The following is a 23,957-nucleotide window of genomic DNA, read 5'->3' as shown; positions in this document are numbered from 1 at the left end:
CTGCCACCCGAGCCCCTCTGTCCCGCTCACATACTGTACAGGTTAGCGTTGCCAGATGACTGGTTTTTGACCGGAATGACCGGTTTCCTAATTATTTGTACAGGGTCATTTTTATACATGCCAGAGAGCACGATGGGAAGCTAATTGCTTAATTGTATCATGCAGTACACCATTATGGAAGCATATGCAGTCGTTATGTTTCTCCACTCATTTATTCAGGTTTTTTCTTTAATTTGTCACCCGTCTGGTAATGTGAACACTACCTGAAGTGCAGGTACTGGAATTAAACCCCAACCCTCGCTCCGTCTCTCTTTCTCTTGCACTCCTCTTCTCTTTTTGTCTTTCTTTTTCCCTCCCGCCCTCTTTCTCTCCTTCCCCCTCCATCCCTAATCACCTCTTCTTTCATCTTTTTTCGCTCTTTCCCTCCCTTTCTCACGTTCTCCTCCTCCTCCCGCTCGTAAAAGTGCAGCGGGCTGTGGAGTTCTCTGGGAGATCCGCGCGGGGGCCGCGATGTTTCGGGGGAGACGCAGGGATCCGCAGTCTGCGGGACACAGCGTTAGGACGCGTGCCGACGCCAGATCCGGCCAATCGCGGAGCAGATGTCGCTCTGGATCGGACCTTTGGAGCGGCCTGTTTTGGAAAAGCGTTTTTTGTTCTGTGACTGCGGGCGGGCCTTCTGAGCGGACTTTTTTTGGACGCGTTTCACTTTACGCCGCGACGCCGCCCTCGCCTGCAGCCTTACAATAACAGCAGTAAAGGCGAGAGGCCTGGCAGAAAATAATAACGCGCAGTAAAAGTGTCAAGCGCTCTGGAATCTTCCCTTTTTTGAGTTGTTTATTGCACTGGCTCCTTGACCTGAGGTGATATCATTGTGCTGAAAGATTTTTCTACTCAAAAATAAACTGAAGTGAAGCTGTTAAAGTCTCACTGAGCACTGGGCTTTAACCCTGAGAGGAGAAGACAATTATTCCTCTTTCCCTCTGTAGAGCTGGAACCAGGCTGGCTCATTATACCCCTTTCCCTCTGTAGAGCTAGAACCAGGCTGGCTCATTATAGCCCATCCCCACTGTAGAGCTGGAACCAGGCTGGCTCACTATACCCCTTTCCCACTGTAGAGCTGGAACCAGGCTGGCTCATTATAGCCCTTTCCCACTGTAGAGCTAGAACCAGGCTGGCTCATTATACCCCTTTCCCTCTGTAGAGCTGGAACCAGGCTGGCTCATTATACCCCTTTCCCACTGTAGAGCTGGAACCAGGCTGGCTCATTATACCCCTTTCCCACTGTAGAGCTGGAACCAGGCTGGCTCATTATAGCCCTTTCCCACTGTAGAGCTGGAACCAGGCTGGCTCATTATACCCCTTTCCCACTGTAGAGCTGGAACCAGGCTGGCTCATTATAGCCCTTTCCCACTGTAGAGCTGGAACCAGGCTGGCTCATTATACCCTTTCCCACTGTAGAGCTGGAACCAGGCTGGCTCATTATAGCCCTTTCCCACTGAGGCCAGGAACCAGGTGCTCATTATCCCTTTCCACGTAGGCTGGAACAGGTGCTCATTATACCCCTTTCCCACTGTGAAGCTGGAACCAGGCTGGCTCTTATCCCCCTTTCCCACTGTAGAGCTGGAACCAGGCTGGCTCATTATAGCCCTTTCCCACTGTAGAGCTGGAACCAGGCTGGCTCATTATACCCCTTTCCCACTGTAGAGCTGGAACCAGGCTGGCTCATTATACCCCTTTCCCACTGTAGAGCTGGAACCAGGCTGGCTCATTATAGCCCTCAGTCAGAAACCGATGAGGCCCCAGGTAATGACTTTTAGCAGGGGTATGACTTTACTTATCATGGCAAAATTTATGACCATGAGCGGCTTTGCATGTGTACTTGACTGTAAACAGGTAAATGCATTTACTTCACCACAGAAATGGCTAATCTCCGCATTCAGGAGAAAAGGTCAGAATTGAGCTGAAGGTTGAATGAAAGCCAGAATTGTAGTCTTTTAACGTGCTGTCATGACAGGGGCAGGAAACAGTTTGCTTACACAGCAAGTCACCTACTTCCCTTAGAACAGGGTTTTTGAATAATCTGTCAACACCAGAAAACCGCAAACGTCAGAAAAAGGAGGCTACTGCACATTCTTCAGAACCCATTACCTGCGACCTGTCTGCTCTACCTCCCTCTGCCATTACTTTGATTATTCTCAGCGTCTGGCCTACAACAGCGTGACCAGCGCTGACTGGAAGGGTTTTCGAAGAGTGAAAAAATGACTTTTGATCAAATGAAAGAATATATTTTTAAAAAATACCCCTGTAAGGACCCGTAACTTTTACACAAATGTGGCCGTAAAAAAAAAACCAGACCGGGGCGGACATCGAAACTTTGTGGAGCCCTTGCAGGAGACGCCAAAGGGCGAGATAACGGAATTTAAATATTTATCTTCCTCTCTTTTGTGATGTCGGTGTTGTTTTTTCTCTCCTCTTTTTGCGTTTCTCCCTTTTCCCCGCTGGAGCGTGCCTGCCTCGTAACCCAAGAAGTGTGTGACAGGGCCCTCACTCTGAGGCACCAGAGACGGCAGTTAATCAACCTGTCAGCTGATGAGGCGTCGCTTACTGAGCGCTTTAAGAGGTCTCTTTCTTACCCCTCCACTCCTTTTACTCTCCTCCTCTCTCTCTCTCTCTCTTACCCCTCCACTCCTTTTACTCTCCTCCTCTCTCTTTCTCTCTGTCTCTCCCTCTCTCTCTCTCTCTCTCTCTCTCTCTCTCTCCTCGTAGCCAGGCACACAAAAGCACTGGTGAAGAAAGGAATGTGCCTCCTCTCCTTCACCTGGAGAGAAGAAGAAGGGGGTGGCAGGTTGCTGTGCGTCTGCCCCTAAACGGCTCAATTCAGGCCAGAAAAACAGGGGTTGCGTTTCTTTGGACGGATGAAGGATGGATTTGTCCTCCCCTCTTTCTCTTCTCCCTTCCCCTCGTCTCCCTCCCTCCCTCCTTCCTCCTGCCTTCAGACTTTGAAACATACTCCCCTTCCTGCCCTCCCTGCACTTGAGTTCAAAAGCATCCTTGACATCTAATGGAGATAGCAGTATCCGTGCAGAAACGGCGTTGTTATTTTAAAGCAGAGCCCTCTCCTCGTTATCGCTGGGGGGGGGGGGCACTTATCTTCCTGCTCCGGGGGGCTGGGGGGGGGCTCTCCTGCTCCAAAGAGACCCTTTTAGCTCCTCAATCCCGTCTCTGTTCGCTGAATAACGTCACCAGGAACCCGGGCGCGTTGGCATTTTGCCGCGACCTGCCACCCTCAGACTCAAACGCGGGCTTGGAGGCCCTCGTTAGCAGGAGGCCCCCCGAATACATCACAGGCCCCCAGCCGACTGAAAAGCAAGCGCAGTCTGAACGGTCCCCTGGTACGCTAGCTCTGCACGTCTGCTCATCTCATCATCCCACCCTCACCGTCTGATTGGCTGCACAGTCCCCTGTAATCCCCACCCACTTTCATTCCCCATATTATCCCCACAAAAGCACTAGAGAGTTCTCAATTAATCTAAATTAAAGTATGATAAAGAAACAAAAATACACCACAGTCCCTGATTTATTTTTGGGTTTTTGCAGTAAATATTATTTGCGAGCAGCAGTTTGATATTTATGATGAAAGTGGGTCGCGATTTTCATGTCTTTCTTTACGTTGTCCGGTCATATGGGAAACATTAAATCACAGAACAAAGAGCCAGACTCCTGCATTACTTTACTGGCATCTAGCAGACACTCTTATACAGAGCAACTTACATCACCCGGTCGACTAGCTTACTAGTGGAGTGACTCACTGGATCGAGTCATACAGTTCCCCAATGAACAAAACTACCTAGTCACCGTTAAACTGCATTCTGAGAAAATGAAACTGCTTCACACAAGCTGTCTGCTGTGCTGTAGCTGTTCCTATTACAGCAGCATTGTCAGGATTAATGGCATTCCTGCAGTGTCAGATAAGCATCGTCAGGGACCTCTACGATGTTAAAATAACAGCTCTTTAGTTCTTCTTTTACATACTCTTCTTCTAAAACTATATTACAGTTTTTTTTTGCTGCCTTGTGCCTCCCATTATATGAGCTTCAAATGGCTGGAGTTGAATACCCTCTGCCAGTCAACAAGTCTTTTCTAAATCGCTGGTCTTTTAGTGCTGTGATCAAGATAAAAACTGCGATGACTGTAATTGGTCTGCGACAGCAAATGTCGTCAGTGTACAGCAGCCGTTAAACCTTTCCCTAAAGCCCACGCCAATCGTCAAAGAGGTGTATTTTGAATACAGAACGTGGCAAGTAAGATCTCTAAATGACCACAACAAAAATCTTCCAACAGTGGGCCGATCAATAAAATACAAGGGTGCAGTGTCCATTAATGGGCCTACACTGAGTGAACAGCAGAGGAGACCTGATCTGTGTTTTTTTTTTGGGGGGGGGGGGGGAATTTCCTTTATTTGATAGAACGGTGTAGAGAGACAGGAAGAATTAGGAGGAGAGAAAGGGAGAGACGTGCGGCAAAGGTCGGCGGTCGGATTCGAACCGCCGACGTCGCGGCTCGCGTTGAGCTGGTGGTTAGCGCTCTACGGGCCGCGCCACTAGAGGCCCCGATCTCGCTGTTTTTTTTAGACAAGACGAGGCTCAAAGACTCAGCGTTTCGGCCTTTTGCCCTCGTCAGTGAAACGCGACGTGTACTTCTTCGAGAACGCGGCTGACTCTCGACAACTGAACCCCCTGCGGCAGAACTTAAGAGGGGAACTTGAGGTTCCGGTCCAGGTGCAGTCGCGTCTGAGCCCTGGGAAGTTGCGGCGAGCTTGTTGCTTAAAACGCGGCCGAGCCTCGGGGGGCTAAAATAGGAACTTTGGACCGCTCTTCCAGCGGCGCAGGCTCTGCGTAAGACTCGCGCGTTCGCCGGGGTCAGGTTTCCGAACGGACAGACGGGCAGGCCGACGTGCGGCGGAGATGTCTGCGTCTGGCGTCATCGCTGCTTCCGTGTCTTTTGGAAGCCGGAACACAAAGAAACCGCAGTCTGGGCGCAGAGGACGCTGGCCCGCCATCGGGATGTGGATACGGTCTCATTTTTCCCAAAATGGCTTTTATTTTCCTCTGGATCGAGGGTTAATTTGACCATGTCAGAGAGAACACGCTGCGACTCGGCTCTCTCTCTCTCTCTCTCTCTCTCTCTCGTTCACCTCCATTTGCAGACAGTTTCAACGACCACAAAACTGCATCACGCATTTTATAAAAATTGAGGTTTTAAAATGCTTAAAATTTTACATGTTTTATGATATTTATCAAGCGCTTATGTGCTGATGAGTGTTCTCGATGGCTCATAAAACGCCATGCCCCCGAACCTCCTCTTCCTCCAGTCACTGACCCCAGAGGGCCCCAAGGGCCTCACAACCAAAATCTTTCTCTGAAATCTAACTCAAAACACAAGGCCTTTTCAGTGTCTCAAGGGGTTTTTTTTCTTCCGTAGACCACTGGTCATTACTTGGGTTCTTCTTCTTCTGGTCCTTTTGGTTTTCCATAAAAAAATCTGCCGCCCAACCAGGGGCTGTGTATATCCAGTTTCTGGAAAGTCCAAGTGTCTGTAACCGCAGCCACGTTCCGCGTGCAACCCGCCCCCGCCATTACAGGAGAAGCGAGACGTCTACAGGTCTCCTCTGAAGCATGTGGTGTCCAAACAGCTGCTCGCAGGCCACACTTGCGGTGGGAAGGCCTTTCACACGCGGCTTTGGCATGCAGTCTTACCAGTGCCCTTTTCAGCCAGCGCGGGTGGCTTGAGAGCGATGAAACGCGGATAACCCTGGGCGATCTCCTGATGGACCTGCTGGCCGTGGTCAGCACTGGCATGGTCCGGGTTCGATCCGAGGCCTCGAGGCTCATCCGTGCACCACTGTGTGGTGCCTCAAGCGAAAGAACCATCCAGCCGCCATTTTGTTCTGGTTCGTAAGATCGGCTTCTTCGCATTGCTGTAGTTCAGTCTTCCGGCTGTCTTGAGGGGGCTGATGGTCACTTGGTTGAATTGTCACTTACAGTATAGGTGTCACACTCCAGGAGCAAGGTTCAGCTCCATTAGTTCACTTCTACTTTTGCTTCAGTAAGTGGATATTTCAGTTTGTTTTAACCCTATTTTTAAGACCCTGCAGGAGACAGTTTGAAGATTAGCAGTTTGAGAAGCCAGATACAGAAATAGTAGCCAGCAGAAGTACTGCAGTGGCTGATTGATGAAGTAATTGCCAGGGCAAACAGCATTTACCCCTGGGATACTGGCTGAGTAACACTGGGCCTTGTTCTGAGAGCTCAGGGCTGGGAAGATTGCTTGTTTTAAACAAAGATTCTTTGGATTCACCAGATACTCAGCTTCGTATTCCTAAAATGAAAAGTGCTGTCTCTCTCTTGCTGGAGCTTTCTAATTTGATGCATCTTGTGAAAATGCATTAAGAGTTATGATCAAGTGCAGCACTGAGGAAGTGGACGTTCTAGACTGTAATACAACACTGAAAAGTCCTGTTATTCCAAAGCTGGGGAAGAAATGAAATGTGAGTGATGTCATTATTTTTTTCGATGGCGGTCCTTGCCGGGTGTAAACTGGCCCTCGCGAGCATGTGCAGTTCCCACCCCCCCGTCCTGTCTCAGCGCTGCTGGAGTCCGCCAACCCTGTTACCACGGTAACAGCCACCCCCCTCCGCCCTTGTGTGTGTATCAAAGCAGTGGCAGCCATGTGCATTTTCCGAAACGCCCCCCACACACTCCCACAGCAGGCTCGCCTGCGGAGCTGGAAACATCTGCCAGAAGCTTCTAGAAAGGCCACCGTGAGCCCCTGCGTGCGTGCCCACCCCCCCCGCGATGGCGTTGCGATATCTTCTGATATTTATTTTCAGAATGTGATGTTTGCGGGGGGAGCCGCCGTCGCGCGCCCTGCCCAAAAATGGCCAGGCATTTTGGATTGGCCCTGAGCGCCGCCCTCGCCATGGGAACGCGGCCGGGGCGGGAACGGCTGCCCTTTGAAGTCAGAGGATTTAAAAGAGCGGGTGGGCGGAGCCTGTTTGAGACGGGCCCCGTGCGAGTCTGAGATAAACTCCTGCCCCGCCGGCCCCCCGCTGCTGAAATTAGGAGCGGGTTCCTTATCTCCGCTTTTAGGCCCGTTCCTCCCGGCCACCATGACCTCACTTCCCAGAGTCCTGCGTGCGGTCGGGACGCCAGTGCAGGGCGGAATTCGTATTCTGGTGCAGTGCCGTGTGGAATTGGAATACTGGGGTTTTCCCCGCATTGAAATGTCTAAGGCGGGCCGCCTAAGTGTTTTTTCAAGCCTATAGGAAAAATTGTGCTTCGTGCATTTAATGGTACTACTTGGTGCAGTGTAAAGTCTGAATTGCAGTGCAGTGTAGAGTCTGAATAGCAGTGCAGTGCATTCTGGGTTCTGCGGTGCTGCAGGCTGATGTGGGAGGCTCTCTGCTGTGGGTCTCGCGTACGGCGTTCCTCAGGAGAGAGCGTTCAGTGAAAGGCCGTCTTTGTGTCGCGCAGGAACAAATAACAAACCGCTTTTGTTGGAACGCCACAGAAGATGATTAATTCGCAAACGGGGAAAAAAAAATAAACTCCTAAAACTAACTTTGGGGGAAGCGGCCTGAAAAGCAGGCTCAGGGCCTGTCCTCACTCGCCCCTGCGTCCGCCTGTGCTCTCCAGCGAAACGGAAATGGTTAAAAAAAAAAAAAAAGTAAAAAACTCCTCAGAAGCATTTCAGTACAGCTGAAGTTTTTGTCCAAATAAAGGTTTTCTTGGAGGCTGGTGAAATCCCACGTCTGGCGCACATCGTCCAGAAACACGAGGAGCGCTGTACTTCTGCTCCTTAAGATGCATTTTCTTTGCTGGGAAATGTTTTTCTTCTCGATGTACAGGAAATGAAAACGCATTGTTCTTTGTGATTTCCTTGTTTCCCCGCTCCTGACCAGAGAGATTTGGCCCCTAAACGAGCGTTGATGGACGCAGAAGCTTTGCCTCTCCGACCGGCCTCTGCTTGCAGACTCTCGCCCTCGCCGCGTAATTCAGTTAGCTCGTTTCACTGAAAAATGTCAACACTCAAAAGGGAGGGAGAGGGAGTCTCCATTTTCATCAGGCTGGGTTTGCAGAGCGTCCTGTTTCCAGATCTCGCATGTCTGAATGTTGGCACGACGTAATTCTAATGACTCCCCCAGTCAGAACGCATTTTGCCTGTGGTCGCCTGGACGATTTACAGTCCTGGACTACTCTAGAGGGAGGGCTGCGGGGGGGGGGGGGGATGCAATGCCTCTCTCTTTCTCACTGTCCCAAACACTGCTAAAAAGCCCTTCTGGTTTTGCTTGGCAGGTTCACTGTTTATCTTGAGCAGTTTCTTCTGTTTTTCTCCTCCTCCTCCTTCTCCTTCTGGATGCCATTTCACTCTGACCCCTGGGAAACATCAATAAGCACAAACAATTTGGGGCGGGGGAGCAAGATGCAGTCCTGCTGGGGTACCCTTTTGTTTTTGAGGTCCACCCAGACTGCACCTCTCTGCGAAGCCCGCAGCCTCGACACCTCTTCCTGGTGTTTTCCCACCAAATTCAGAACAAGGACCAATCAGGATGGAGCTGAAGGGTGCGCAGATTAAGCTCTGGATGCGCAGCCCAATAACTTGCTGAGGTGGGCGGGGCATGGGTGGAGACTGGTACCCCCTTCCGCCAAAAAGGGGCGGTGCCTTGACCCCTTGCCTTTTAGCCCCACCCCCTTTGAAACCGTGCGAAGCCACGTCAGCCGCTGGAGCTGAGGGTGGGCTGGGACCGGAAAACTCTCCACTGCTCCATGACACACAACTGCCAACCAGAAGCTTTTAAACTGCAGTGCCAAAAAAACCCAGGCCCTTACCGACCGCCCCTCACTTGTTCCAGCCGAAATGAGCGCCGCACCTGATGAAAAGTGTGTTGAGAGCGGGTGGGACGGGTGGGAGGTATTCCGATTCCGATCAGCCACTGATAGGGATCAGTATGCACGGTAATTACAACTCCCAGTAGCGGCCAGAGATGTTTAGCCTGCTCTAAAAAAGAAAAACAGATTTGTGTGTGTGTGGGGGTGGGGGTTGGTTAGACCACTATGATTGGCCCATTGTGAGTGATGATGTCACAATATGCCTTTATACTAATGAGTCCTCCTATGAAGTTTCTGATTGGAGGACTCAGCAGTTGCCTGTTTGGCCCAGCTAGATTCTTTAGACTCACCAGATGAGTCGGCTCCAACTTTACCTCTTTCCTCTCTGCTTCATAACTACAGGAGTTCCATCCATCCATTGTCTATACCCGCTTAGCCTACCCCAGCGTGCATTGGGCGAGAGGCAGCAATACACCCTGGACAGGCCAGCAATCTATCACAGGGCACACACACCATTAACTGCAGGAGTTTCCAGTGCTATTTTACAGTAGACAATGTCTGTTGCCACGGTGCTGTAAAACATGTTTTGGCTCTAACAGTCAGGGGCAGACAGCATTCGGTGCGTCTGGTTAGCCCGTAGCATCTGCTGGGATTCGCGGAGAACGTTTTCTGTCCCACGCCTTCCTGTTTAGCCGACGCTTTATTGACCCAGCGCTGTTCCACCTCTGTGTTCAGCGGAAAATAAAACGGCCGCAGCTCCTGAATTTTTGTTTTTGAGAACGCCGTAGATTCGCCTTCAGGCCCGTGCGAGGACGTGTTTCTCTCGCACCTGTCCCCGATCGCGTAGCGCCGCGAGGAGCTCGAGTATGCATCCCAAAGAGTCTAAACGAACGCTTTTAAGCTACACACAGCCCCTTTGTGTGTATGTGGGTGTGTGCGCATGTGTGTGTGTCTGCGTGTGTGCACGTGTGAGTGACTCCACGTGTGTGTGTGTGTGCGCGTATGTGCGTGTGCGTGTATGTGTGTGTGTGTGCACATGTGTGTGTGCATGTGGCGGTGTGTGCGTCGCAGAGTACCTGAGCAGGCCTCTGCTCTCTCTGAATGAGAGGGGTCCGGTGTACCCGCCGCGATGGGACAGGGTCATGGCGGAAGCTCCCGGAAAGATGCAGAACTATCTGTGTGTCTGTCTGCACGCGTCTGTTCCTTCCCGTCACTCACGGCAACAGCACGGGAACGGGACGGGTGCGAGAGCCGTTTCTGAGGGGGGGGAAGGGGGGGGGGGCAGGGAGGTGAGGGGGGTGGGCGAAACAGACGGGGCCACAAACGGGAGCTATTTTCCTGCGGGTTACTTTTATCCTGGAATAACCCATTTAAGCTGAAAGGCTGTATAAATAAGTACTTTAGTATTTGCTTCTTTTTTTTTTTTCCTTTCCTTCGTGCACATTTGCTAGCCATTAGGCTGGAATGTATAGGCTGGGGAAACGCGAAACAGGCGGCTGCCGGGTTTCTGTTTTTCTTTCTCCCCCCCCGACTCCAAACCTGGATGGGAGTCACGGGGCGATAAGGCCCAGCTCGTCCGTCCGTCCGTCCGTCCGTACGCGCGCGCGACGGGCTAACTTTACCAAGGTTTTTTTTTTTTTTTTTTAAATCAGCTCTTAACCTCGCTTTGCGCCCGTGGAATGGGGGCGAGAGAGGAGAGCGGGCCGCGCGGAGAGAGAGCGAGTGGGCAGGCCAGACGAGCCCCGGCCCGATGGCATCGAGCCCGGAGGTGTTATTTCGAGAAAAGGGCTCGTCTGGCCGGGGAAGCGCTCCTCCTGGGGTTTTTTCGGGAATCGGGGCCCGCGGAAGGTGGGCCCTCGCGCGCCTCCAGGAGTCGCATTTTGGAAGGGGTGTGGTTTTCGGGCGGGGGCGAGGGTTCGGCGCGGTGAGCGCACGCTCCAGGAATGTCGGGAGAAGGGCGTGGCCCGCCCCTGCGCGCGCCTTGATCCTTTTCCCGGGCGGTTTTTCCCTCCAAGGCCCGCTCACCGCGGCTGCAAATAATTCGGGATGCGTTCGCATCCGCCCTAATGGTAGGGTTCCGCAGAATAAAACCCTTTCAAGTCCGCGCAGGGTGGCGGCCGTGGTGTGTGTGTGTGCGTGTGTGCGTGTGTGCGTACGTGTGCGTGCGTACGTGTGCGTGTTTGTTTTTGTGCGGGAATGTGTGTGCGTGTGTATGTGTTGCATGTGTGCGCGTGTACGTTTTTGTGTGTGTGTGTGTGTAGGCGTAGGCATGAGTTAGCCTATGACTATTCAGCCTCTCAATCTGGAAAAGGTGCTGCCATATATGTTACTCCGTACTAACTGGACTCTGAAGCTGAAACATTACAAATTGTGAACCTTCCCATAAACATCGTGCCAGAAGAACTCCTGTTTCCAACCAAAGCCACCTGTGGGAACACGGAAGGCTTATGAGAGCTGACTTTACGGTCAGTCGTAATATGGTGCTGATGCCTTCCTTGTGCCTGTTCTGCATGCTGCACGGTCACTGTTTTTATGTATCTGTATAAACCGAGTGATTAATCAGGTTTACAGCCAGTCATTAAAGTTTATTGGGACTAACGTTAAGTAGATACAGAACCTAAGACTTCGAGGTTTAACCATCACGCAAATAATGAGCTAAAATGTGCGTGTTTGTGCGTGTGTGTGTACGTGGTTGTGTGTGTGGTCTGTACGTGTGTGTGTGTGATGTATCTGTGTGTGTGTGTGTGTGTTTCCGTCTCTCTCTCTCCACAGCCCACACATGGTGTTCCTGTCTCAGAGCGTGCTGTCGGGAGAGAGCGAGCTCTGTGGCGCCAGGCTGTGCCACGAGATTGCCCACGCCTGGTTTGGCCTGGCCATCGGAGCTCGTGATTGGACGGAGGAGTGGATCAGCGAAGGCTTTGCCACCTACCTGGAGGATGTGTTCTGGGCTCGGGTTCAACAGGTACCGACCGCCCTCTCTATCTCTGAGTCAAAGCCAGAAATCCTCTCTATCTCTGGGTCAAACCCAGAAATCCTCTCTATCTCTGAGTCAAACCCAGAAATCCTCTCTATCTCTGGGTCAAACCCAGAAATCCTCTCTATCTCTGAGTCAAACCCAGAAATCCTCTCTATCTCTGGGTCAAACCCAGAAATCCTCTCTATCTCTGAGTCAAACCCAGAAATCCTCTCTATCACTGAGTCAAACCCAGAAATCCTCTCTATCTCTGGGTCAAACCCAGAAATCCTCTCTATCTCTGAGTCAAACCCAGAAATCCTCTCTATCACTGAGTCAAACCCAGAAATCCTCTCTATCTCTGAGTCAAACCCAGAAATCCTCTCTATCACTGAGTCAAACCCAGAAATCCTCTCTATCACAGAGTCAAACCCAGAAATCCTCTCTACCACTGAGTCAAACCCAGAAATCCTCTCTATCTCTGAGTCAAACCCAGAAATCCTCTCTATCTCTGGGTCAAACCCAGAAATCCTCTCTATCTCTGAGTCAAACCCAGAAATCCTCTCTATCACTGAGTCAAACCCAGAAATCCTCTCTATCTCTGAGTCAAACCCAGAAATCCTCTCTATCACTGAGTCAAACCCAGAAATCCTCTCTATCACCGAGTCAAACCCAGAAATCCTCTCTACCACTGGGTCAAACCCAGAAATTCTCTCTATCTCTGGGTCAAACCCAGAAATCCTCTCTATCTCTGGATCAAACCCAGAAATCCTCTCTATCTCTGAGTCAAACCCAGAAATCCTCTCTATCTCTGAGTCAAACCCAGAAATCCTCTCTATCACTGGGTCAAACCCAGAAATTCTCTCTATCTCTGGGTCAAACCCAGAAATCCTCTCTATCTCTGAGTCAAACCCAGAAATCCTCTCTATCTCTGGATCAAACCCAGAAATCCTCTCTATCTCTGAGTCAAACCCAGAAATCCTCTCTATCTCTGAGTCAAACCCAGAAATCCTCTCTATCTCTGAGTCAAACCCAGAAATCCTCTCTATCACTGAGTCAAACCCAGAAATCCTCTCTATCACCGAGTCAAACCCAGAAATCCTCTCTATCCCTGAGTCAAACCCAGAAATCCTCTCTATCTCTGGGTCAAACCCAGAAATCCTCTCTATCACTGAGTCAAACCCAGAAATCCTCTCTATCTCTGAGTCAAACCCAGAAATCCTCTCTATCTCTGAGTCAAACCCAGAAATCCTCTCTATCACCGAGTCAAACCCAGAAACTCACAGGACCCTACGGGGACTCCCACCTGCACAGGAACGCTGGGCGAGAGCCAGCTCTTCACCAGGAGAGACGACTGAGGTGAAACTTCAAGGCTAATTAGCTCCTATCTCCCCATCTCTGGCACGCGCGCGCGACAGGCTTCTGATGTGGAGCGGGCTTCTGTAAAAAAACCCGCCGGGCTGTGATATACAGCACTTCAGATCGCGCTGTCGGATAAGGGCTCGTTATAAGAGAACGAGGCCGGCGGATTAATTACCCACAACTGACGCTGCTGCGGAGGGGGCGGAGTCCCGCGCACGATTCCGGTAATTAAGTTTTGAAATTTCACGTTCCTGTTCGCCAAGAACAAGAGAGATCAAGACGTCTCTTCGCAGAGAGAGAGAGAACCTCAGCCCTAAGCAGCGGTGGAGTTCTCGGGTCCAGAGCCAGGGATCTTATTTGTCCCGTGTGCAGTGTTTATTTATGTGCGCTTTCGGAAGCTGAACCTTTTTAATTGAGAACAGTCTTTTTACGCGAATTTTAAACCGGTCATGAGAAAGGGGGGGGGGCTTCTCCTCTCGGATGAGTGAGAGAATTACCGCCGGGATTGACAAATAATCTGCTCTTTTGTTTTTATTTTTTTTGCGATTCGATTCCGATTGCTTTTCCCACAGACACAGGCTTTCTCCACTCCGAAGCAGAAACCTCCCAACTGCCACTGAAAACTAGCGTGGAAAACTAGTACACACAACTAGTATGGAAAATTGGGTGGGCCTGGTGCCATGTGGCGAGGGAAAGAGGGAGGAGGAAAGAAAGGGAGAGAAGGAGGGAGAGAGAAAGAGAAAGGGAGGGGGAGAGGTCTAGTTGAGGGCATGTGGTTAAATTAAATGATTCCTACTGTCAGGAGAGCCTTCTTAGGCTAAGTCAATACGTTGAATAAATAAAGTTTTGGTTCAAATTAAAGCTCATTCCTGCTTTTCTCTCTCTTCCCCTCCACATCTTTCTCTCTCACTCCCTCCTCTCCCCTCATCTCTTTCTCTCTCTCCCTCTCCCCCTCATCACTCTCTCTCTCTCAGAAGAGGGCAGGGGATGGTTGGTTGTTCAATGGCTCTCTCTCTCTCTCTCTCTCTCTTTCTCTCTCAGCAAAAGGCAGGGGATAGTTGACTCTCTCTCTCCCCCTCTCTGTCTCTCTCTCTCTCTCTCTCAGAGGGCGGGGGACGATGGGCAGCTGAAAGCTCTGCTGCGCTGGAGGAGGCTGAGGGACGAGCTGCAGACCTCAGAGGAAGAGCTTCAGGTCCTCAGGTCCGTCTGTCCGTCCGTCCGTCTGCATCTCTCTCTCCATCCCCACGCATCTCTGGCCTTCTGTCCATCTGTCTGTCTCCTCCCTGCATCAGGCTTTACATCTGTTAAAACTCTGTGTGTCCGTTCTCTGTCTGTCTGTATTTCTGTTTTCTTTGTCGTCTGTCCATCTTCTCCCTTGTGTCAGTGTGTCTGTCCATGTCTGTTCCTCTCTCTTTCACTGAGCCTGTCTGTCTGCCTGTCTGTTTGATGTCTGTCTGAGTGTGTCATCGCTCACATGCACACACACACACACACACACACACACACACACACAGGTGCAAACGTCACAGCTGCACCTGCCGGGGCTTAAGGTCAGAACGCTGACATTAAACAAGCTTCTCCAGACCCCTCTCTACCAGGCCACCCCATTATTTTCTGTTACCATGGCGATCGCACCCAATCGTGTTTTTAAGGGTTCCCTTGCGAAAAAGCCCCAGTGGGGACTCTGTGATGTCACTGGTGTGTCATCGCTCCGTGCCCCCCTGTACTGCCACGAAGCAGCGCTGACTGTTCAGATCGCTCCCGAATCTTTCACGTGTAATCTGGCTTCGACGATGCGCACCGACAGGGTAACGCCATCACCGCGAATGACTCACACCTGGGGAGCACGGACGTGCAGGCCCACAATGCACCTGGACTGCCCCGCATGAATAATGTACGGCAGTGTAGCGTGATGCGAGAGAACGGGAGCGGTGTGTCATTCCTGTGAAACCTTCATCAGCTCCGCATATGGAGCATTAATAACAGGGTGTACCTCACTGTGGGCCGTCTCCTGGGATCTGGTGAGGACAGTTAACCATGCACAGGCGTGTGGAACTTTTGCCTGCTGATGTGTGCAAGAGAGAGAAAGAAAGAGAGAGAGAGACGGAGAGAGAGAGAGAGAGAGAGAGAGAGACGGAGAGAGAGAGCGAGCAGGTCTGGTTTTTAAGAGTGTAATTAAAATTTTGCAACGCACTCTTGTGAAATCCTGAAACGCCTGTCAGATCACCCTTATTGTGATGCGTGATTCACTGCTGGGCTTAAAGCAGCCAATCGGGTCAGAGAATGAGACGCATTTCACCACACAGCACAGCCCTGGATGTGTGTGTGTGTGTGTGTGTGTGTGTGTGTGTGTGTGTGTGTGTGAGAAAGAGTGTGTGTGTGTGTGTGTGTGTGTGTGTGTGTGTGTGTGTGTGTGTGTGAGAAAGAGTGTGTGTGTGTGTGTGTATGTGTCTGAATACACCACGTTACCCCAAACCCGCAACTGCTCGATGAGCGCAGCCTGACGCCAAACAGTTTTACGATGCTGAGCGGAGAGACGGGCTAATGGCTGCTGTTCAGCTGACGCTCCAGCGCTCTCTGGGTGTGCGACTGCACTTCCTCCCCCAGCCCCGGAATTCGGCCCTAAATCTTCCCCAGATTTCCCAGCGTTCCGAGCACGTGACGGGCACACGGTCCTCACATTTCACCCGTCTGTGCGTCTGTCAGTCAGTCTGACGCTGGCAGATTTCCTGCAGACGCTTTGGTTACTAACTGGTTTTTTGAACGAAACTGTCAAGAATCTAGTGGATTGTTTTCAAATCGTACTGCTGTTTAAAAAGTATAGCAAACACTCGTTTTACACAGGAATCTACTGCCTATCTGTCCATCTATATGCCTGTACGTCTGTGTGTACTTGGGTTTGTCTTTGTGTGTGTGCATCTTTGTGTGTTTGTGCATATGTGTGTGTACCTGTATGTGTGTGTCTGACAGTCTGTGATTAATACCTGTAGACTGTTTCCCAGACCTCCATAGTGCAGCTCTCTTGGGGGGGTGGGAATGTGGGGGGGCTTGGTGACTCTGAGAGATAGGTGCGGGTCACAAAGGGGTTTGGCCTTATCACTGCAGACCATGCTGGGCAGGGGGTGGGGGTGGGGGGGCACGTCCTTTCAGAAAAGGAAACAGGGCTGTATTTAATGGCCCAATGAAAAGCAGCGAAGAATGCATCGGTCCAGACCCTACACCCGATCGTCACGGATACCCGTTGTCACGGAGACCCTTGTCTCCGAGAAGTTTAACTGTCTGGAACTTTCGCTGTCTGGTACCAGGAGGAGGTGTGGAGCTGGGCAGGGGGCATTGTGTAGAGATGGATAACACAGTGTGTGTACCTGTGCGTGCGTGTGTGTGTGTGTGTGTGTGTGTGCATGTGCGTTTTTCAGGCCTAACAGGGAGAGCACGGGCGAGGTGAGCGAATCAGGGGCCTCTGTGGTGAAACACGCTCTGAACCCCGAGAAGCCCTTCATGCAGGTGCACTATCTGAAGGTGAGCTGCTCTGGTGGAAGGCCTGTCTGCAGGAGGCAGAACAGCACAGTGCTACGCTAATGCGGTGGAGTTACAGTACGATGCTAATCACATGATGATTAATGAAAGCATTAAAATAACTCTTTTTCTGGGAGAGATTGGTATGTATGCAGGAGGGCTGCTGGCTCTCGCTGTAAGCTCGACATAATTACCCCCATTTTTGTTCAGCAGATTTTTTGAAGATAATACATCTGCTGTGCGCTTAGGCCCCCTAAGAACTGAGTGTCTACCTTGATTTAGACTGCCGAAGCAAAAAACTTGCCGAATAAACTTAGGCACACTACCCGCACACACACACACACACACACACAGACACACACACACACACACACACACGCACACACACAAATGCCATATTAGGCTGCTGGTAATAGTCTCCCTAGTTCAGGTTCAGTTTAATTTCTCATCGTAATGTTTTGCTTCAAGAGCAGCACTGTACTGCGGTTGTGTTTTGCCTTTGCATTTTGCATATATCCCCAGAATGAGAAATTTGGTCTGTTTGGAACTATATTAAACAATTTTGGTCCATCTCAATATGCAAAGCAGCATACTTGGCTTCGGCTTCACTTAATATGCAAATCAGCACAGGGGTGTGGCCTAACTCCCCTCTGTACTGGAGGTCAAAATTCCCAGCAACACCGAGGACAGCATTCTTATGCGGGTATTGATTTCCTCCAGAACTGTGTTTCATGTTCATTTATTTTCAGAACAGAACTGCACTGTTCAATAATACCCTGGCAAACACGGACACACAGGTGTATGTGCACACTCCCAACTACTAGCCACACACACACACACACACACACACACACACACACACTTCCAAATAATTGTCCTGTTCTCCCAGTGTCCCCATTCAACCTACCAATGCTACCAACAGGCACCTCTGACTCCAGACTTATCCAAATGTGATTGATAAGTGTCCTCTCACTTTAATTTATTTTGGGGATTTTGTTTGTGTCTGTGCATCCTGGCACCCAATATATATGGATTTAGCTTCATGACAGTGCAAACAAGCATGACACACACTCTTCTAGAGCACAGAAAATTCAGAATTAAAGTCACTCAGAAATGGCTTGGGTCTGGCCTTTTATATAAAGTATATTTTAAGAACTTGCAGATGTCTTTTGGGAAACTGAACTTTTCTTCTACACGTGGGGAATTGCAGTGGGCAAGAAAGAAAAAAAAAAACATTTCTCTTCCCATTTTAGAAGCCTTGGTTTTGATGAAGTAAATGCGTCTTCCTCTTTAAGGGCTATTTTCTACTCAAGTTTCTGGCCAGTAAAATCGGAGAAGAGGAGTTTCTCAGATTCATCCGCCTCTTTGTGTATAAATGCCATGGACAGCTTATTCTATCTCAGGTAGGTGACCCGTTCTTTTTGACATTGGCACGGGTGCCAAACTTCTTCAGATTTTCTTAAAATAGTTTTGTTAAGAGCAGGGATTTAAAAATCACGGAGGGTTTTTTGGTGCGTTGGAGGAGTGAAGTGGTTCGTTTAAGTCCCGGATTGGCTACAGAGTCACACACCTTGTTTCCAAGGTCTAAACTAGGAGCTCTTTAAAAGGGAACCACAAAAGCCTGCAGACAATGTGAGCCTCCAGGACTGGAGTTTGAGATAGGAGGCCATTTCCCCAATGTCACTGTGGCCTCAAATCTGCTTTTTACATAAGGGTAATTTTGAAGGTGAAGGCTAAACCTCTTTGTGGTTTGATTGGATCATTCCCTCAGTAGCAGTAGTTTAATGAATGTGGACATATTGTTTTTCGTAAGCATGTCAGGTTAATGTTGACTTTTTCCTGTATTTCAAGTCTTCTGTCTGTGCATTCTGTTGCGTATTCACAGGCAAATATAAATCTGCTACAGTATGCGTAAAAGTACAGATGTGCAAAATTATCTGTTGTTTGTTTGTAGGATTTCCTGCGGATGCTTTTTGAAACATTTCCACACGTACAGAGGTATGTAGACACAATCTGAATGTATAAATAGTCTTTTGAATGCAAAAAAAGTTTTTGAAATCATAGGGATTTAAACTTGAAGCCATCCACTCTCTTGTGTCACAGTAATACTGGCAGTGATGGAAACACTGGAGCTTTACTTGAGGGTTCCAGCTGTTATCTGAGCTGCACGCTATTTCACTGGCTGGCATTGTCCCGAAGGACATGGTGGGCGAGGGACTTGGGTGGGCGTGGTTTTTTTTTGCCTGTCAGTGTCTCAAATTCAGCTGTGTGCTCGAACCCTTGACCTCTGACCCAAACGACACCTAGCTCCACACAAACATTTGGACAGGATCACGAGGCTAATTATCTGTCTGTGGAGGCTTTCCACCACAGCTGTTTCAATAACTCACCAGATATAGGAGAAATACCAGCTGTAGCCGCTGGGAGAACGTCTATTTACCCTATATTACTATTGTTACTATTATTATTATTTCATCACTGATTTTTCTGAGGGATTAGCTCCTCCTGTGGCGCTCACTTCTCAGCCCTACGCCAGGGCTAGTTTATTCATGTGCTCTATTTTTAGCTTGGTCATTTAGTGCAAACCAAAGCCTTGTAGTGTTGGTAGTGAAGGGGGGGGGGGTCACTTTATTTTGTTTTCTCGGAATAAATTCATTCAAAACAAAGTTAATGAGGCGATGACTTGCTGCCTGCAAACCTCCACCAGGTCCCCTTACTTACTTTAATTAAGCGTTTAAAGGATAATCTCTCTTTCTCCCTCCTCCTCCTCGTCCACCAGGGATACTAGCGATGCAGAGGTCCAGATAAGGGGGGGGGGGGGGCATGTTTATGCCATTTTTCTTTTTTTTACTCCTCTACTCTGTCCTTTCCCTCTTCTACTTCCCTCATGTTCTCATTTCAGTCTCTTCCTGTTGCCCCCTCTCTCTGCTTCCTCCTCTCTCTCTCCCTCCCACCCTGTCTTCCTCATTGCCTTTATCCTTCACTCTGTGTACTTCTCCCTCACCATCTCTTTCTTCTTTCCCCTCCATCTCTCCTTTGTCTTTCAGTTTCTAGCTCTCTCTCTCTCTCTCTCTCTCTTGTTTCTTCCCTCTCTTTTTCCTCCTGTAGCAGTAAGATAAGGTCAAACAGGGGGAAGATTTATCAGGCTGGCACCGACTTGTTTGATTAAATTAAAGATTTTTTTCTTTTTGGACCGTCAATATTTGCGTCTGTTGTCGCCGTTTGTAAACATGGGCGGTGGAGAGGAATTCACCGACTGACGGGGGGGGGGGGGGGGGGGAGCAGTTCCTCACCTGTGTTGAACTGTGTTGCCCAGATAGTCATTTTGTCCAATTTTGTGACTTCGTTGTGCCACACATACACACACACACACATATCCATGCACACACACACATATATGCATACACGCATGCACATACACACACGCACAGACACACACACATGCACACAAGCAGACACACACACGCACACACGCACACAAGCACACACACACATGCACACACTAGGAATATAAATAAAGGAATATTTCTGAAAATAAGAATAATCATTGGGGGAGAGGAAGGTAAGCACACATGAAACTGATTGTCGTGAGAGGAAGATTCTCGGGAGGATGAGTCATACATGTCCTACCTTCAGTCTGAACCCTGATTAATTAGAGAGTAATGGCAATGTTTTTGGCAACGTGCACCTGTTTCGTATTAGGAGTACATTTCAATTAGCTGTAATTTACTGGATGTAATTGTGCTAATTTGCCACACACTTGAAAGGATGGACGCGCACACACAAAACCGCGACCCTCGCTTTGCAAATTAATTAACAAATCAGCGATATGTCTCAGGGCTTTGTGTACAGCCGTCTAATTATAGATTCGTATAAACGAGGCTGTTTTTTTTGCGCGCGCGTGTGTGTGTGTGATCAAAATGACAAACCATTCGGTCTTGTTTTAATTACTGGAAAACTTTAATGACTTTAATTAGGGGATCTTACTGCTCATTTTACTTAGAAGTCCAAATGCGGTGAAGCACTTCAAACGATCTGGTAGCATTTGGAATACTGAAACTTATGTACCACCTTGTTGTTCCTGAGTAAATTTGATACTGCAATATAAACACACGGCACATAACTGCAGTTCTTCTGGGAATTGTAGTCACTGGGAAACGTTCATGAATCTGACTGTACGTTAACAAAAAAACAACAAAAGTAACTCTTAGCGGGGATTCTGTGTATTTTATTATTGTTTTTTTCTCTCTGTGTGTGGCCCAAAAATATCTAAATGCATGTGATTATTAATTTTTTTTTTTTATTGTCTCTCTTGTAATAACGGCCACGACGGGAACAATAATAATTATATTGTGCTATTGTGTTTCAGTCAAGGCCTTACCCTTGAAGCTGTTTACTCAGACTGGCTTGATAGACCGGGAATTCCGGAGGTAAGTTGCGTTTCTCTTTTAAAAACATGTAATTTTCTACATACTGTACAAAAAAAAAAAAAGGGCGGTGGGATTAGCTACAGATGTTTCTGCGGTGCAGTTGTTTTATTTGTTTTAGAGTTTGCATTCTGTTTATTTAGAGTAGGAGTGTGTGCAGTGCAGTTGTTTGAGGAGGAGTGACAAGGAAGGAGGCTCACGCACGCACTCGGTGGGCCGTATCCAATCAGAAACTGGCTACGCCGCGCGTCCCTGAGGGGGAGGAGCTGACACGCTGCCATGGGAACGGCGGAGCTGTTGGCCATGTCTGTCACGGGATATTAACATGTCACGAGGGGGATAAATATGGCCATCTCTTTTTCTTCTGAATGAGTTTAACTCACATAGATACACGTCGTCCAGATTACCCGTACGTGATAAACTCCTGCCAGTTGCTTTGCCTCGGGAAGCGAAAATATGCTTTTCTGTGAGCCACACAGCTGCTGTTCTGGGAGAACAACTGGGTCACAGACACTGACTAACCAGAGGGGGCGCTGTTGTGTGAGGATGCGGGGTCAACCCTGTCTTGGCCAGTGCTTTTGCCACGTGATTATTCATCTACTGCCAGGATAGGGAACCCTTTTTTGGGGGAACATGTCTAATGCGTATGAGGTGTGTGACTGTGTGTGTGTGCTTGTCTGTGTGTGACTATGAGTGTGCGTGTGTCAGTGAGAGTGTGTGTGCATGTGTGTGTGAGTTTGCGTGTGTATGTGTGCATGTTTGTGTGAATGTACGTGTGAGTTTGTGTGTATGTGCATGTGTGTCTTTGTGTATCTGTGTGAATCTGTGTATGAGTTTGTCTGTGTGAGTGTGTGTACATGTTTGTGTGTGAGAGTGTGTCTGTGTGAGTGTGTGTGAATGTGTGTATATATGTGTGTATGTGAGTGTGTGTGTGTGTGTGTGTGTCTGTGTCAGTGTGTGTGTGTGTGTGTGTGTGTGTGTGTGTCTGTGTCAGTGTGTGTGTGTGTGTGTGTGTGTGTGTGTGTGTGTGTGTCTGTGTCAGTGTGTGTGTGTGTGTGTGTCTGTGTGTGTGTGTGTGTGTGTGTCTGTGTCAGTGTGTGTGTGTGAGTGTGTGTGTGTGTGTGTGTGTGTGTCTGTGTGTGTGTGTGAGTGATTAGGCCGTTTACGAGCGAGCCACAGGAAGATTGCAGGATAAATGCAGTTTCTTCAGGCTGTGCGAGAGCGAGGAACAAAAGCGTGGCTATGCAGAGAGAGGGAGACTCGTCTCAGCCATAAAACAGCTATGTGTGGCATCCCCACAAACAATAGTGCTTTACTGCCGCTCTCTGCCCTGCATAAGGTTCACATTCTGTACATCCCACTCTCTCCCCCTCACACACTCATATGCTCACACGCACACACACACACGCACACACTGACACACACACTGACACACACACACTCACATGTGCACACACACACGCGCACACACACTCGTATGCTCACACGCACACACACGCACACACTGACACACACACGCACACACACACACTCACATATGCACACACACACACACACACACATTCACATATGCACACACAGGCACACACACACTCACACACACACACACACACACACACACTGACACACACACACACACGCACACACTGACACGCACACACACACTCACATATGCACACATAGGCACACACACACTGACACACACACACACTCATATGCTCACACACTCACACGCACACACACTCACTCACATATGCACGCGCACACACATTCACATATGCACGCACACACACACATATGCCCTGTGCACACACACAGTCGTTCACACACACACACACACACACACACACACACACACACACACACACGCTCATTTACATGTACACGCGTGTGCACACGCACACACATGCACACGGGGGACAGAGCTTTCTGTCATGCCCAGTGCAAAGGGCATGTCGTCAGCTCCAGTTGCTGCAAAACCTCAAACTGGGGGAATCTTTGTGTGCGTGTGTGTGTGTCAGTGTGTGCGTGTGCGTGTGTGTGTGTGTGCGCGTGTGTGTCAGTGTGTGTGTGTGTGCATATGTGTGTGTGTGTGTGTGCATGTGTATCTGTGTGTGTGCGTGTGCGTGTGTGTGTTGTGTGTGTGTGTGTGTGTGTGTGTATGAGTGTGTGCGTGCATGCGTGCGCCTGCATGAGCATGTGAATGCATGTGCGTGTGTTTGTGCATGTGTGCGTGCCTGTGTATGCGTGCGTGCGTGTATGTTCGTGCCAGCGTGAGCATGTGAATGCATGTGCGTGTGTGTGTTCATGTGTGCGTGTGTGTGTGTGTGTCATGTGTTTCCTGTCAGCTGTGATTCTGGGATCTTTCTGTTCTTCTTCTGTACTGAAATGTGGATGTGCCACTGTCACGACACTGTCTCTCATTATTACTCCTACTGCTCCCAAAATGCCATATACCACGCACTGTATTATACCAAATCTACCATACATATACCACACACGGTATTATACCAAATCTACCATACGTATACCACACACGGTATTATACCAAATCTACCATACATATACCACACACGGTATTATACCAAATCTACCATACGTATACCACACACTGTATTATACCAAATCTACCATACATATACCACACACGGTATTATACCAAATCTACCATACGTATACCACACACTGTATTATACTAAATCTACCATACATATACCACACACGGTATTGTACCAAATATACCATACATATCCCAAACACTGCATTACAGAAAATATACCGTACATAGACCACATTTTATATTATACCAAA

General features: G+C 49.1%; 1 protein-coding gene across 5 annotated transcripts in view; it reads left to right on the top strand.

Moving 5' to 3' along the window:
• aopep (aminopeptidase O (putative)) overlaps positions 1 to 23,957 on the top strand; it is a 75,931-nt gene that overhangs the window by 8,045 nt on the left and 43,929 nt on the right. For 4 of the 5 annotated variants that reach the window (XM_064296909.1, XM_064296908.1, XM_064296906.1 and 1 more), the window contains exons 6-11: positions 11,661 to 11,850; positions 14,309 to 14,403; positions 16,620 to 16,722; positions 18,015 to 18,122; positions 18,674 to 18,717; positions 21,089 to 21,149. In XM_064296909.1, coding sequence (XP_064152979.1) covers positions 11,661 to 11,850; positions 14,309 to 14,403; positions 16,620 to 16,722; positions 18,015 to 18,122; positions 18,674 to 18,717; positions 21,089 to 21,149 — 601 coding nt within the window. Of the gene's footprint in view, positions 1 to 11,660; positions 11,851 to 14,308; positions 14,404 to 16,619; positions 16,723 to 18,014; positions 18,123 to 18,673; positions 18,718 to 21,088; positions 21,150 to 21,289; positions 22,743 to 23,957 lie in introns of those variants that run through there. The other variant, XM_064296910.1, reaches the window with a different exon arrangement.

This window comes from Anguilla rostrata, chromosome 10, assembly GCF_018555375.3.
Source record: "Anguilla rostrata isolate EN2019 chromosome 10, ASM1855537v3, whole genome shotgun sequence".
NCBI lineage: Eukaryota > Metazoa > Chordata > Actinopteri > Anguilliformes > Anguillidae > Anguilla > Anguilla rostrata.
This window is presented reverse-complemented; position numbering and strand designations above follow the sequence as displayed.